Below are 14,993 nucleotides of genomic sequence, written 5' to 3'. Positions count from 1 at the left end.
TCTTCTACTACTATCACATCCACTCGGGTAAATGTCCCTCCCTTCAAATTTGATCCTATCCCCACTGACTATATTAAATCCCTACTTAAGAAAATAAAAACCACTACCCTGGCAGCAGACCTACTTCCTGCGGAGTTTCTGCAAAAGGCCGCTAATGAAATAACATACCCTATCTCCATCTTAATAAGTCGTACTATCCACAAATCCTACATCCCCTCCATCGGGAAAATCTCCCACATTATTCCACTTCATAAAGGGGGAACTCCACAGAACTCTCTAACTACAGACCTATAGCCATTGTATCTCTCTTAGCCAAAATAATGGAGAAATGCATACATAAGCAACTTCTAACTCGCCTTACTCAGAATACTCTCCTAGCCCCATCCCAGCACGGATATAGACCCACACATAGTACAACTACTGCCCTTCTCTCCTTTTTCACACAATAAATCACAACCATAACCAGAATAAGCTCTCCTCTGCCCTCTTTCTCGATCTATCAAAAGCATTCCACATGGTGAATCACCACCTACTCCTAGACTCTCTAAAATCACTTTCCTCAGACAACCCAGTAATCAACTGGTTCCACTCTTACCTGCATGGCAGACAACAAGCTGTTCTATGGAACGACAATCTATCCCCCCTTCTACCCGTCATCCTTGGAGTACCCCAGGGTTCTATATTAGGTACCCTCCTTTACTCAATATTCATTAATGACCTACCCAAAGTTATCCCAGATGCAACATTTATACAGTATGCAGATGACTCCACACGTATCTGCTCTGCCTCCACTCCCACAGAACTACAGTCCCTATCCCAAATCACCTTCAACAAAGTAAAGTAGAGAACTGGCTTAATAGTCGTCGTCTTCTACTGAACCTAAACAAAACCAAACTACTACTTTTTTCCCTTACCCGTAAGCTAACATCACCAATAATTACAATCTCATCTAACAATGGCACCATAATCTCTCCTGAACCTTGCACTAAACTTCTTGGAATAATCATTGATAATAATCTGAAGTACGATGCTCATATAGACAAAATCATAAAAACAGTTAACAAAAAAAAAATAGGCTCCTTGTATAGGATTAAACAATTCTTAACCCCATCTGCCAGAACTGCCGCAGCTCGGACACATCTGCTGTCAACCCTTTTCTACAGACAAGACAGGATAAGTGCTTTCAAACCGAATGTGCTTCATCAGAAACAAGTCAATTATATAACAAGGTCAATTAAATGTACCCAATAAAAACATGATGACAATCACTGATGCAAATAGCATTTCTTAAGGAGAGGTTTTAAAGACACACTGGCATTAATGCCTGGAGGTTTATCAGCCTGCAGTCTGGTAATCCATTTAATTTCTGCTAACTCTACTATATTATTATAATCACCTCCTTTACGACTCTCTTGAACTAATTGCAACACCATAAATTCAAAGTTATGGTCATGTTGCACAGAAACGCTAACGCATTTAACAGGTTCTTCCTCTTAATATCACCCAAATGTTGTAACACCCTCTCTTTCAACAAATTGTCTGTCCATGACAATTGAGTCCCTACTAGAGAACACTACTAACCCATTGTATATAATCACTTTGTTTTTATAATTGTTTGCTAACTTCTGTGTAATCTGTTTGTCTTTGTGGAGTTTTTCTCCCCGGGCCTCCGCTGAAAATGGACATGTATCCAGTCGGACTATCCCAGTAAACAAATGTAAAATAAAATAAATAAATAATAAATAATATTTTTACCAACATAGAATGTGGTGCACATAGTGCACTTCACCAAATACACTAGTCCCTTAGATCTACAGTCCGCATAGAACCTAGGATTAAAAGAATAGTCCATCACAGGATGCTTGAAGGTTACCACCTTCGAAATAAATTTAAAAGCTTTGCATGACCTACATGCAAAGGTACCTGTCCGGCTGGATCTAGGGACACTGGGGCGTGTAGATTTATAACAAAGTTGTCGCTTTAATGACATACTGTTATTAAAAGTAAAATTAGGTATATTACCTACAGTATCTTTGATCCTAGAATCAGTGAGCAGTACAGGCCAATACTTATGTATAGTGTCACAAATCTGGTGTATATTGTTACCATGCGTTAAAAGTAACCTGAGGTTGCTATTAACCATCTCAGAACCTTTACAGCTAGAAAGGCTATTAGTCCTACAAAATAATGGTTTACCCCTATCAGGACGTAACCTATCCACTGCTCCAAATACATCAGCCAACATCACTTGCTTATAACCTCTCTTCAGAAATTCTGAGCTAAGTCTATTACTAGCCTCATGGTATTCATCATTATTAGTGTGTAGCCGTGACATCCTCAAAAATTGACCCCTGACCACATTTTGAAAAATGTGTCTAGGGTGGATGCTATTATAATGTAGCAGTGCATTTTTCCTACACGATTTCCTGTATAAGAATGTAGAAATGAGTCCATCCACTAAAGAGTCCTTAATATCTAAAAACTCTATAGAAGTGTAGGAGTAATTCAAAGGAAATCTAAAACAAGAGCTACTATTCTCCAAATACTGAATAAAATCAAGTAGCTCATCTAGGGGGCCATGCCAAAGCAAAAAATTATCATTGACAAACCTCATAATAAATCAGCTGTCTAGAATATGTATGTGAGGATAGGACCACCCGTGCGCTCCCATTCTGCCATCACAAGATTGGCATAACTGTTCGCGCACAGTGTCCCCATCGCCACCCCCACTTTCTGATGATGAAAAGAACCATTGAACATAAAAACATTGTTAAAGAGCACAGTTTCAAGCAAAGTACCTAAACATTCAATGTACTGAAAATCAGAATCACCACAATGGTACAAATTTTTTTTAAAAAAAAAAAGTAATCCCCATGTCATGGGGTATCACTGTAAAAAGAGTTTTAACATCCATTGTAACCAGAATAGTATCAGAGGAAAAAGTACCATACTGCCTAGCAAACTCTCCAAGGGCACATAGAAAATGTTCAGTGTCCTTTAATACTGCCACGGCAGAACATAATGGTTGTTTAAGTTGACTTTCCAAGTATATTGAGACAAACTGTGTCACCCAGCCCCTCCCCGAAACTATAGGTCTTAGGGGGGGGATTTAAGAGTGACTTGTGCACCTTTGCTAGTCCATGAATAGTCTGTGTCAAAGGTTCATTCACCAACATAAAATCATACAGCGATTTATCCACAGTACCTTCCATCAACATCTCATAAAGTTGCTCATGTATACCCTTAATAATGGATTGCCAAGTAGCCTAAGTAATACATTCATAGACCTCCGTCTCACTCAACATGTCTAACATACTATCAGCATATGAGGCAGTATCTAAAACAACCGTAGCACCTCTCTTATCATCAGGGCGAAAAACTAAAGTGTCATCAGTCAAAAGTTGCTGTAAAGCAATAGATTCTTCTTAATATGTTCTAAAACTTACTTTTAATTACTTGTGATTCACATAGTTCTTTCTCTATAATGCGCACAAATGTTTCTACAGCTGGAGGTAGCTGCGGTGTAAACAAACTCGGCCATTTGTGCACATTACTAATTGTTGTTTGATTACCATATACCAATTAAAAGGCAACATTCCTTGTGAAAAGCTTAATGTCTAGAATCACATCTTCTATGTTAGCCGAATGAGAGGGTACAAAATTCAATCCTCTATTAAGCAAACTAACCTGTGCAGAAGTAAGTATAGATGAAGAAAGATTATAAACTAATGTCTTCTTTACTCGCGAGTCCTCCATGTAGAATTCGTGCTCCTGAGACATTTTGCATCTCTTGTGCTCCTGGCTGAAGCTCCGCCCTCTGGTCAACTGCGAAGTTTGCTGGAAAGGGGCAGGAAAGTGAGGGAATACCATATCCAAAGGTATAGCAGTGCTGTTATCCTTGGGTCTAGCTCCACTCGAAATCAAGCCATTCTGTTGTTCATCTGAATTATCAGCAGCTGGTGTGGTGGGCTGTCTAAGAGATATAGAGGGTTCCACGATAGTTGGAACTCCAGATTGCTGATTAGTCGGAGAAACTGATACTGGTATTGTCAGAGTCTGTTGGATGACATCAGCCACATGACTAACTGGATAATCCATATTCAGGCTTGTATTTGGGCCTAGTGTTTGTGGAGGCTGTGTGTCTGAGCACATATTCAGGGACATCTTGGTTTAGCCAAAGCCATCAGGTATTTCAGTGAGAGAATTGTTTGAGGTCATTGGCTGACTGAGGTCACTTGGACTGCAGCTTAGACTAAGCACCTTATTGGTTCTTTTGAGATTTTTTTCTTAAAAGCTGTCTCAGGTTTCAACTTTCTGTTACCTAAGAAGTTCATTTGTGTGTGTTCTGCCATTTCACACTGAGCTAATCAAAGGAAGGATACTGAGCAAACTCGGAGCTATAATATATAACATTAAGTATCCTGTTTTTTGTTTATTTTGTTCTTTATTTCTTTGTTATTTATAGCACTTTGTGTACTGTGTATTTTTCTAGCTAGTTTCACTGTGTGTGAGGTATTAACTGGAAATTGTCTACTTTTATTAAGCATCTGCTGGGTTGTTTTTCTGATAACTTGTTGCAGTTAAACTCTTTTTTTCTAGAGGCTCCTTTAGCTGTTTAAAACTTTCATTTAAAGGCTCACTGCTGCTTTTCAGCTGTGAGAAACATATCTGCAGTTTGTTTCCCACCCTCCCTGTTGGTATAGTGTTTTTATAGTTGGTGGCTTTGCAGTTGCCCACCCCTACTGTAAATTTGATCTGGGACCCTCCTCCCAGTCTAGTGTCATTACCTCATTCTACCCAGTACAGGGAGAACATTTGAGAAGGCCAGTCAGCTTAGTTTCTGCTACTCCTTTCTCTCTTTCCACTTAAAAATTATCTGCTTTTACTGTATTTGTGTTTATTCCTACTTTATTTTGCTTTTGCGTCATCTTAAAAGTACTCAGTTGTATTTATTACTGCTTGGTGTAACTCATTCTAAGCCTTTTAGTTTAAGCACTTGGGCTTCAGCCCAGTTGTTTTACGTTAGGAAGGTTTGTGGCCTGCACTGTGGTGGCAGGACAGGTAGCTTACATCCTTCTAAGTTGGGAACTGCTGGTTGCGGGCTCAGTGTCTGTTATTCTAAAAGTGTATTAGTTCTGGTTTAAGCACTTGGGCTTCAGGCCAGTTATTTTACATTAAGAAGGTTCGTGGTCTGCACTCTTGTGGGAGGAGAGGCTGGACTCTGCCCTTCTGAGCTGGGAATTTCTGGTTAAAGGCTTATAGTGCCTGCATATTTGAACTGTTTCTTACTGAAATTGGTACACCTTGTTTGTTGTAGCATAGACTAGATCCAGGCCTGCTGAATCTAGCTTTGTTTGTATGCTTGTTCTTTGTTTGCTTGTTATTTCCCTGAAACGCTAATTCCACCTAAAACGCAGCTTTTCAGCACTTCTGTGGATCCCTAGTGATATCTGCATTGCTTACTGTACTTATTTCCTTGTTTCACTTGAAAGAAAGTTACTGTTTGTCGTTTTTGCATTTAAGTTACCTGTAGCACATTGCATTTAAGTTACCTGGCACTTGCTCACTAAAGCAATTATATAAGTCAGCACTAAAAAATTAAAAGCACTACACCCTCACAAACTCCCCTTGAGTACCTTGTTCCCCGTTGGCCCTTATTTTCAATTATAAAGGAATTCCCAATACTATTCAGCATGTCCAAAGGTAAGTTGTCAATCTCCTTTCCGGTCCAGCTGGTGAATCTGGGAATCTTGAGGCAATGTTACAACTGCCTCATGTACACAGACAACCCTCTCCTCCCAACAAATTCCAACACATGTGAGAGATGCAACCATATAGCCAAACTGGAGGCTAAGCTCTCTCAACTCAGTACTGGCGTAACCAGTCAGGAGGAGAAGGAAACCGCACTCACTACAATTCCAGTCTCACATAGACCTACCATGACAGCAAACCAAACACATAAACACACAAAAACCTACTCGGAGTCTCTAAATAAAAATCTGCCTAAGCAGCAGAGACCTCCAAAGCAGACACCCAAGCAACCGCTACCCCAAAACAAAACACGTGCAACACATAGCTCACAAAGCCAGTGTGCCGAACAGTCACAGCCCTTAAGGCTAAACAACACACCTGATACACTTGTAATAGGTGACTCTATCATCAGGCACACTGACGTCCCGCTCACCAGGCTGAACAAGGAGAAGGTCACAGTAAGCTGCTTGTCGGGCGCTAGGATCCGCCACATAACACAAGCACTCAGGCCACTCCAATGCAAGTACAAATATGACTCCGTCATTGTCCATGCTGGTGTGAATGACCTGAGCCGTACCTCCCTGGACTACATGAAAAGAGACATAGAGGAGCTCTCTGAGCATGTAGCCCAGGCTGGTATGACCCTGACCTTGAGTAGCATCTTACCCTCACCAAGAATGATGCCACAATATGAAGACAAGATGATCAAGTTCAACAATTGGCTTAAGTATTGGTGTCATTCAAAGGGGATCAAATGCCTGTCAGCCTGGGATGACATGCTTGACAAGCCACGATGCTTCGCTAGGGACGGCTTGCACCTGTCGCCCCTGGGCTTTGGGATATTGGCTCTTGCTACCCCATAGTGCCTTTTTTAGGCAAGGCTTAAAAGACAAACCCACCTCCATAGGTATCACAAGGGATAAGAAACTAAGAATAATGCTACTCAACGCCAGAAGTCTAAACCTCAAGATGCATGCACTTGAAACTCTTCTTAGCATGGAGAACATCAATATCTGTGCAGTAACAGAAACCTGGTTCAAGGCTCCTGAGAGCACCCCAGCACTACCAGGTTATACCTCATACCATGCTTTTCGGCCCCAAAACTTGGACCGAACCACAAAAGCAGGGGGAGTATCAATATTCGTGAATGATACCCACACCTCCAGGTTGGTGGCACAGCACGAAGCATCAGAGACCATCCATGTGCAACTAACAGTGGGTAAAACTGCCTTCCAGTTTATAGCCTGCTACAGACCACCCTCCCAAACCCAGGAACCCCAGTCGGCCTTCCTGAGAACACTGGAAAATATGAAGGTCTCTCCAAACACCATTATATTGGGCGACTTCAACTACCCAAACATAGACTGGGAGCATTACTCTAGCTGCAACACCCTAGCCCAAAGGTTCCTAGAATTTATAAACTCAAATGCTATGGAACAACTTGTTACCACTCCCAAAAGAGGGGAAAACGTACTGGACCTGATCATCACCAACATGGGGACTCTATGCTCCAGACCAGAAGTGTATCCCTCACTGGTAAGATCAGACCATAAACTAATCTCACTGGATATTCACATCCTGACCCCACCCCCTGCCCAGAAAACCACAGTGAAAAACTTTTCTAAAGCAAATTTCACACTCCTCAAAACCGAGGTGGAATTCTTCAAAGTCCCCGGGCCTGTGGAAAATATGGCCCAGACCGCAGAATCCTTTATAAACGCATTCTATGAACACCTTCAGGAATGCATGGATCATGCAATCCCACATTAAACCAAGACCCAATCCTCCAAAGGCAGACGTCCTGTCTGGTGGACCCCAGCCATAAACAAACTATACAATAGAAGGAGGAAGCTACTACATGATAGAGCAAAATCCCAAAAAGGGAAGGCATCTCTTATCAGTATTAGCAAAAAACTACGGGCACTCATAAAATCATCTAGGGTCAGCTTAGAGAGAAAAATTGCACAGAACACTAAGGATAATCACAAGGCTTTCTTTAGTTATGTTAGGAACCTGGGTGGGAATTCCCAGATATGCTCAGAATTAGTCCAAAATGACAAAAAATACACCGAACCCACAGACATTGCCAACATCCTAGCTGACAGGTTCAGCGCAAACTCCCCCCCCTCCCCACCAAAAGGGCAAATATCCCAGCAGAGTGCTGCCCCCTGACATCTCAGATGCTCAGGTAAGAGCCGCCCTCTCCAAAGCAAAAAACACAGCATCAATGGGACCAGACTGTGTCCCGGGCTGCGTCCTACATGAACTCCAAGAAGAGCTAAACCCAAGCATAAAACTACTGTTCAATCTCAGCCTTACTACAGGATATGTACCCAAAGAGTGGTGTACAGCAACAATGGTCCCTCTCCACAAAGGTGGTGCCTCAACGGATCCTGAAAACTATTGCCCCATAAGCCTGACTAGCTTTGTCTGCAAAGCTATGGAAAGGATCATCATGGACCTCATAAAGATATTGGGGACCTACAGACACTGGATCCTACCCAGTTCGGCTTTAAGGGCAGATCCTGCCTCTTAAACCTGGTCGATTTCTTTGAAACGGTCACCCAGGCCATTGACGAGGGAAAGGTGGTCCACACAGCCTACCTGGACCTCGCAAAAGCCTTTGATACAATACCCCACTCGGTCATTATAGATAAGCTCACCAGCTTAAATATAAACCCCTATGTCACTAGATGGGTTGCAAAATGGCTCAAGGACAGAACCCACATGGTTAGAATTGCTGGAGCTATGTCAGTCTCCAAACCAGTTACAAGTGGCGTCCCACAAGGCCCAGTCCTGGGACCTCTCTTGTTCGGTATATATTTATCGGAAGTACAGGCCAACACGGAAGGATTGTGACTGACCAAGTTCGCAGATGACTGCAAACTGGGCACCATAATAGACTGTCCAGCTGACACAAGCATCCTCCAAAAGGGCCTCATAGAAACAGACAACTGGTGCCAGAGCCATGGCCTCAAGCTAAACGCCAAAAAGTGTATAGTCATCCCCTTTGGCAAAAACAAAGTGCCCACAAATTACCACATAGGTGGTAATCCATTAAGTACAGAAGAAGTAATTAGGGACCTGGGGACCCAAGTTGATAGCAATCTCTCATTTGACAACCACGTGGCCAAAGTGGTTAGAAAAACATTTTATATAGTCCACCTAATCATGAAGGGATTCACATCTAGATCAGGGGAGGTCATCATGCCTCTTTACTCATCCCTCATCAGGCCCATAATTGAGTACAATGCCCCTTTTGGGATGTACCTTACCAGACACCTGCAGCAACTGGAAAGACCCCAAAAGTACCTCACCAAGAGGATCAAAGGGCTCAAACAGATGTCATATGCTGCCCGGTTAAAGACACTCCAGCTCTACTCAGTGGCATACCGCCTGCTCAGAGGCGATCTGTGCCTGACGTATAAAGCCATGTCCAACCTGGAATTAATGGACATGCTGCACCTCAGAAAATCCAAATCCCATCGAGCTACGCGCTCCAAAGACTTGAACCTCAGCACTGAAATAAATAGGACATGCTGGAGGGCCAGATTCATAACCCAGAGGCTCCCTTCACTCTGGAATAAAATCCCAGTCCAGGTTAGGCAGAGTCCCTCATTGACTCTCTTCAAGAGGTATCTTGATGAGTGGATGGGAGATCGTAGGTTTACCCCGGGTATCACTTCTGTGTCACTGTTAGACAGAGGCACAGTATACTAACCTCGAAAAAGGGCATAGCAAAATTAATTTAAAATGGGTGGCGAAAGCCAAACACACTTTGGCTAGGCTTATAAATGCCCTAGGGCAGATAGCCTAGTATGAACCTATGAACCTAATCATGTTACGTATTGGCAACACACTCAGTAGCCCTCGGCCACACAAAAATCTGGCCTTGTCGAAAGTCTGCCATGTCCCTTTCCAGTTTACTTTTTTTAATGGCTTGTTGTCTGTCATCGTAGGCAAGTATATTGAGCATAACTGTATCTATTTCTGACAAATAAATTTTGTCATATTTATACTTAATGCTAAGTTCAGTTTGTAAAGACTGCATCTCCTCTATCAACCGTTTCTCAAGCGGTAAGAAAAAATCATTCAATAACCGCATGTAATTAAAACTCAAGTCCATTTTCATAATCTGCCACTGTTTCAGTAGGTGTTGCCATAGGTAGGCATGCGTAAAACATGCAGGGCCCTGGGTACTACCTTGTGATGTAAGCATGCTTCCAGATGTAATCGTTGCCATTGCATCCTTTTAAGCTTATATAAACCATTCTCAAAGTCTCTAAGGGATGCTTTAAACATATTCCAATCACAAGGTTCAGCTGACACTGACTCACCCATAAAGGTATATCCCAATAAAGGATTAGCCTCCACAGTACATATCCGTTTGAAACGTTGCTGGTTAGATATCTCCATCGTGGGTCAATACTGTAATTCAGTATCTACTTGCTCAGCCATGTGCTGGTGGGTAATAAATAAAACAAGAATGCAAAAAGCAATTACCCAAACCAGCCAAAGGTTATCCAGTATAACACTAGTCCCTTAGATCTACAGTCCGCATAGAACCTAGGATTAAAAGAATAGTCCATCACAGGATGCTTGAAGGTTACCACCTTCAAAATAAATATACAAGCTTTGCATGACCTACATGCAAAGGTGCCTGTCCGGATAGATCTGGGGACACTGGGGCCTGTAGATTTATAACAAAGTTTCTTTTAATCCTAGGTTCTATGCGGACTGTAGATCTAAGGGACTAGTGTATTTGGCGAAGTGCACTATGTGCACCATATTCTATGTTTGTAAAACAAGAATGCTGAAAGTGAGGGTGTTACAACATTTGGGTGATATTAAGAGGAAGAACCTGTTGAATGCGTTAGCAAAATATGTTTCTCTGCAACATGACCATAATTTTGAATTTATGGTGTTGCAATTAGTTCAAGAGAGTGGCGGAGGAGGTGATTATAATAATATAGTAGAGTTAGCAGAGATTAAATGGATTACCAGATTGCAGGTTGATAAGCCTTCAGGCATTAATGCCAGTGTGTCTTTAAAACCTCTCCTTAAGAAACGCTGTTTGCATCAGTGATTGTCATGTTTTTATTGGGTATATTTAAATGACCTTGTTATATAATTGACCTGTTTTTAGTTAAGCAGTGGATCTGATGAAGCACATTTGGTATGAAAGCGCTTATCCTGTCTTGTCTGTGGAATAAACAATTTGTATGCTTTCAGCTTTGGTGGTTACCTGGTTTGTTTTTTATCAGTTTGGTGTTATACTGGATAACCTTTGGCTGGTTCGGGTAATTGCTTTTTGCATTCAACCCTTCTTTACGCCTCACCCATCTTCACAAACCTAAGCAAATCAAACCTTAACAAAATCGCTAGCTGCTATAACAATATTGTTAGATTTGTCACGGGCTCAGCCTACAGAACCAACCACTGTTAGAATCTTCACAAATTAGGCTGGAATCGGCTCCAGTATAACCAACTCATAGTTATTCATAAAATCCTCTACCAACCTACCAGTATACCCATTCTGACTAAAATTATCACCCCCTACAGCAACCTAGCATCCCTCTGCTCATCCAACAGAATGCTAGAACAATCTACCAAAGCCAACAACTCAGCCGGAGAATCATTATTCTCCAACTCTGGTGGAAAAAAATGGAACTCGCTTCCTGCTGAACTAACCACTACATCCTCCTTGCCCCAATTCAAAATATACCTAAAGATGTATATAAACAGGGATTGGCTATGTCCATGTCTAAACCCAGACTAACCCAAAAAATAACAAAAAAAGGTAAGAAATACACAGCTCACATAGGAGAAATACCCAATAATAACCATTCTCCACCCAGACAACATACACTTCTCAACCACCATTAGATTTCTGTTATCAGAAGATAACTTGTTATGCTACCCATTTTGAGGCTATGCTCTTCTGCCCCTCTACATACTATTTACAACTTCACTTCTTAGCTAACCACCTTTTCTCTTAACTATCATCTTTACATTCAATCTGTGAATACTTTTCTTTCTTTTTTACACACTTCAAAGATGAAAAATGTTATCTCTGTAAATTTATACCATAAACCTACAATGTTGCTTGATTTAAATGTAACATTGACTATAAATTGTCAGCAATTTTGTTAATGTTTAGATTTGTATGTGACCACAACTTTAAAGTGTCACTTATTTGCAAATGTGGAGCTTTTCTCCCCTGGCCTCTGCTGAAAATGGACATGTATCCAGACGGACTTTCCATGTTAACAAATGTAAAATAAATAAATAAAAATAAGTTTTAGTGGGTGAGCATATTCTTACTTGAGTAAGAGGGAGGTTCATACTTGATGGCTTTCTTTGTTCCATCCTAGAAGTTGGTAACCTTGTAATTGATGTGTCTGTGCTTCTATGTGTAGCTTAAAGGATGGTGCTTAGGTGTAGCCGGACTCCATGGTATTTAAAATTTTACACTGCTATGCCAGTGCTGAGTAAGTTGGCAGTTTGAAGCAGTTGCCCTTCACACATACAGTTCTTTGGCTTTCTGACTGCTCACTATTGGGTTTTTGGAAAGCAGCCAGTTGTACAGTTTGTTGAATTCAGGCTGCAGTCCTTTTTGAATTAAAACCAGGGTGGGTCCAGTGTTTAGAATGGTAGTCATATCCACATAAAAGGTTGGGGGATAAATGGGCATATCACAGAGCTAGTTACTGAGGAACAAGGTCAAGGCCGTCCGGGTTGAGCCCTGAGGGACTGCAGAAAGAAATGTTCATACCATGCAGTGCAAGGAATCCAGTCACTACTGAAAAGTACTGCAATGGGCATGTGACTGCCGGCAGTGTTTATTGACTGCATTTTACCTACTATGCTGATGAGAATCAACTGTAGTATTAAGAGTAACTAGAGAGTTGATTGTCTGGCTTCCGATGTTGGCATATCTGAAGAAAGATGTGTGCTGATGATATTAAGTGGTGCTTCTAGGTAAAATATTTTAGGATCATGCTTATGGCCAAAGATTAAACAGAAAATAAGGTACTGAACAGATATTCACACATACACACGCACACACACTTTAGAGATTGCTGTAATATTTTAGAGAGAAGAGAGAGGACTGCTGCGTTTTCAGAAAGATTTTGTTTTAGTTCATGATTGTATTGCAGAAGAAATAATGAAAATATTTTACTTCTGTCTTCCAGCAAATTAATTCCATTTTATAAAGTATGAATTGTTTAGAAAGTGAGAGTGATTGTACGATGCTTCGTTGTTTCTTTTTTATTTCAAAAGTAAATGAATTGTTTATTATGGTTTCTACAATATAAAAACAGTATTTCAGAAACCTGTATCTCTTGTAGGGTCCTTTGGCAGACACTCTTCCCTTCCCTTTCGGAGATGAAATTAAAGGAATTGCAGAGGCAGCTGATATTCCTTTAGGTATCCATTTCATTCTCATCATTTGCATGTTATATGTGCTGTCAAAAAAACACTATTGCTCAGAATTCTGTTACTAAATGTCATGTGTTCATTCAAAACTCAGTTTCTGAATATCCAGTGGCTTTCAGTGGCTCTGAATTAATAATTCTAAAACAACTTCAGATAATCTTTGTTTTGAAAAAAAAAAAAAAAAGTTCCACTCTGGGATCCATTGAGTTTTTATAAGCATTATGTTGGTGATGGTGGGTGTAACATTTTACTCCACACATCCTCAGATTTATTATAATTAACGTTGCAGTCACTGTATTTAGAAGAGAAAAGAGTTTCACTTTTTGCAATGACCACTGCCACAAAAGTGATTTTTGTTGAGTTTGTAAAAAAACAGCAGATGTTACGTAGTCCAGTCTCGCCTACACTCTTACCCGTGGGTTCGGGGGCCGAACCCCGGCTCTGACTCGGCCATACTCTAACTCGAAGTCTTTCAATTGGCTGGGCTAAGAGGTATCCCATGCTGCACTGCTCCCTTTCCCCAGATCTCATTTGCCACTCGTAAAGCTCAGACGTGGTCTCGCTCTTGGCTGTGGCTAAGTATAACTTTTTGTCTTCTTGACTAAAATTTTGATCCAAAAGCTATTTTCATAGCTGTGTGTGTGTGTGTGTGTGTTGTTGCTTTGTGGAGCATTTTTGTGCGACCTTTGTGGCATTTGTCTATTTTTTGTGTGATATCCCGTCAGCTGTCTCCCCAACGGGCTAGACCCGTTTTAGTTAGACCCTTGGTTATCTGTTTTTCCCTTCTGTGCTTGTTTTTTGTTTTAGGTACATATCCTCTCCGGGCTAGGGCTGTTTAAGTTAGAGGACCTTGTCCTTCCCCTTGTTTTTCTGTCAGGACCGTTGAGTTAGAGGTCCTTGTGTAGTGTCTGTAGTTTTAGTTTAGTTCCCGCACTTGTTGCTGTTGTCAGTTTTACTGTTGTGTTGTGTTAGTATCCTGTCGACCATGTACAAGGATACAAAAGAACATAAGCCTTCAGGCTTTAAGAAGTGTAGCAAATGTGGGTATAAGATGTCAATTACTGATGGGCACTCTGTGTGTGTTTATTGTTTGGGGGCTATACACCTTCAGGAGTCTTGTGCATTCTGTCACACATTCAGCCCTCGTGTTCTTCAAGAAAGGAAGAACAAACTAATTCTGAAGGGACTACTGAAACCCTCTTTCGAGGAAGATTTGGAGAGGTCTTCTAGTGCCAAGTCCTCTCCCTCTAAAAGAGACAAATCCAAAGCAAAAAAATGATCTCCGACTCCATCTGTCTTATCGAAGCCTCCTGAGAAAGTTACTAAGTCTACTGTGGCATCCTCGGCTCCACTGTCTTCGGTGCCAAAGGAAGCTTGCCAACTGACAGAGCTTACATCGGCTTCCAGCCTCTCTGAGTCGGTGTCGGAGATACTAGTTCGGAGCCGGTCTCCAGTCTTTAGTATCTCCTCCTCACAGGTCTCCTTCAGAGAGGAGGTCTAGATCTCCTACCTTGTCCTCTAGGTCCTCCAGGACACACTCTGATGTGGATGTGGATAGAGTGGTATAGAGACTGCTTCAATCACCAGTGCTGGCTAAATTGCTTTCGGCTCCAGCCCAGTCAGCTCCGGAGCCCGTCACCCATCCATCGTCGATACCTCCTCCTCTGAGCAAATCTCAGCCTTTGGAGCCAGAGTGGTCGGCGCCGTCTGATGCTTCTAGGTCGGCTCCGATCTCTGCTCCGACCCCGTCGGCTCCATCCACAGGGTCCAGGACTCATTGTTCCTCAGTTGGACCTGAGGGT

The 14,993-nt window shown here is 41.7% G+C and overlaps 1 protein-coding gene across 3 annotated transcripts in view; it reads left to right on the top strand.

The window, feature by feature from the left end:
* ASAH1 (N-acylsphingosine amidohydrolase 1) overlaps positions 1–14,993 on the top strand; it is a 977,824-nt gene that overhangs the window by 455,224 nt on the left and 507,607 nt on the right. For all 3 annotated transcript variants that reach the window (XM_044062468.1, XM_044062470.1, XM_044062469.1), the window contains one exon: positions 13,104–13,182. In XM_044062468.1, the coding sequence (XP_043918403.1) occupies positions 13,104–13,182 (79 nt within the window). The remainder of the gene's footprint in view (positions 1–13,103; positions 13,183–14,993) is intronic.

Source organism: Protopterus annectens, chromosome 2.part1 (genome assembly GCF_019279795.1).
Source record: "Protopterus annectens isolate FY-2018-M chromosome 2.part1, PAN1.0, whole genome shotgun sequence".
NCBI lineage: Eukaryota > Metazoa > Chordata > Ceratodontiformes > Protopteridae > Protopterus > Protopterus annectens.
This window is presented reverse-complemented; position numbering and strand designations above follow the sequence as displayed.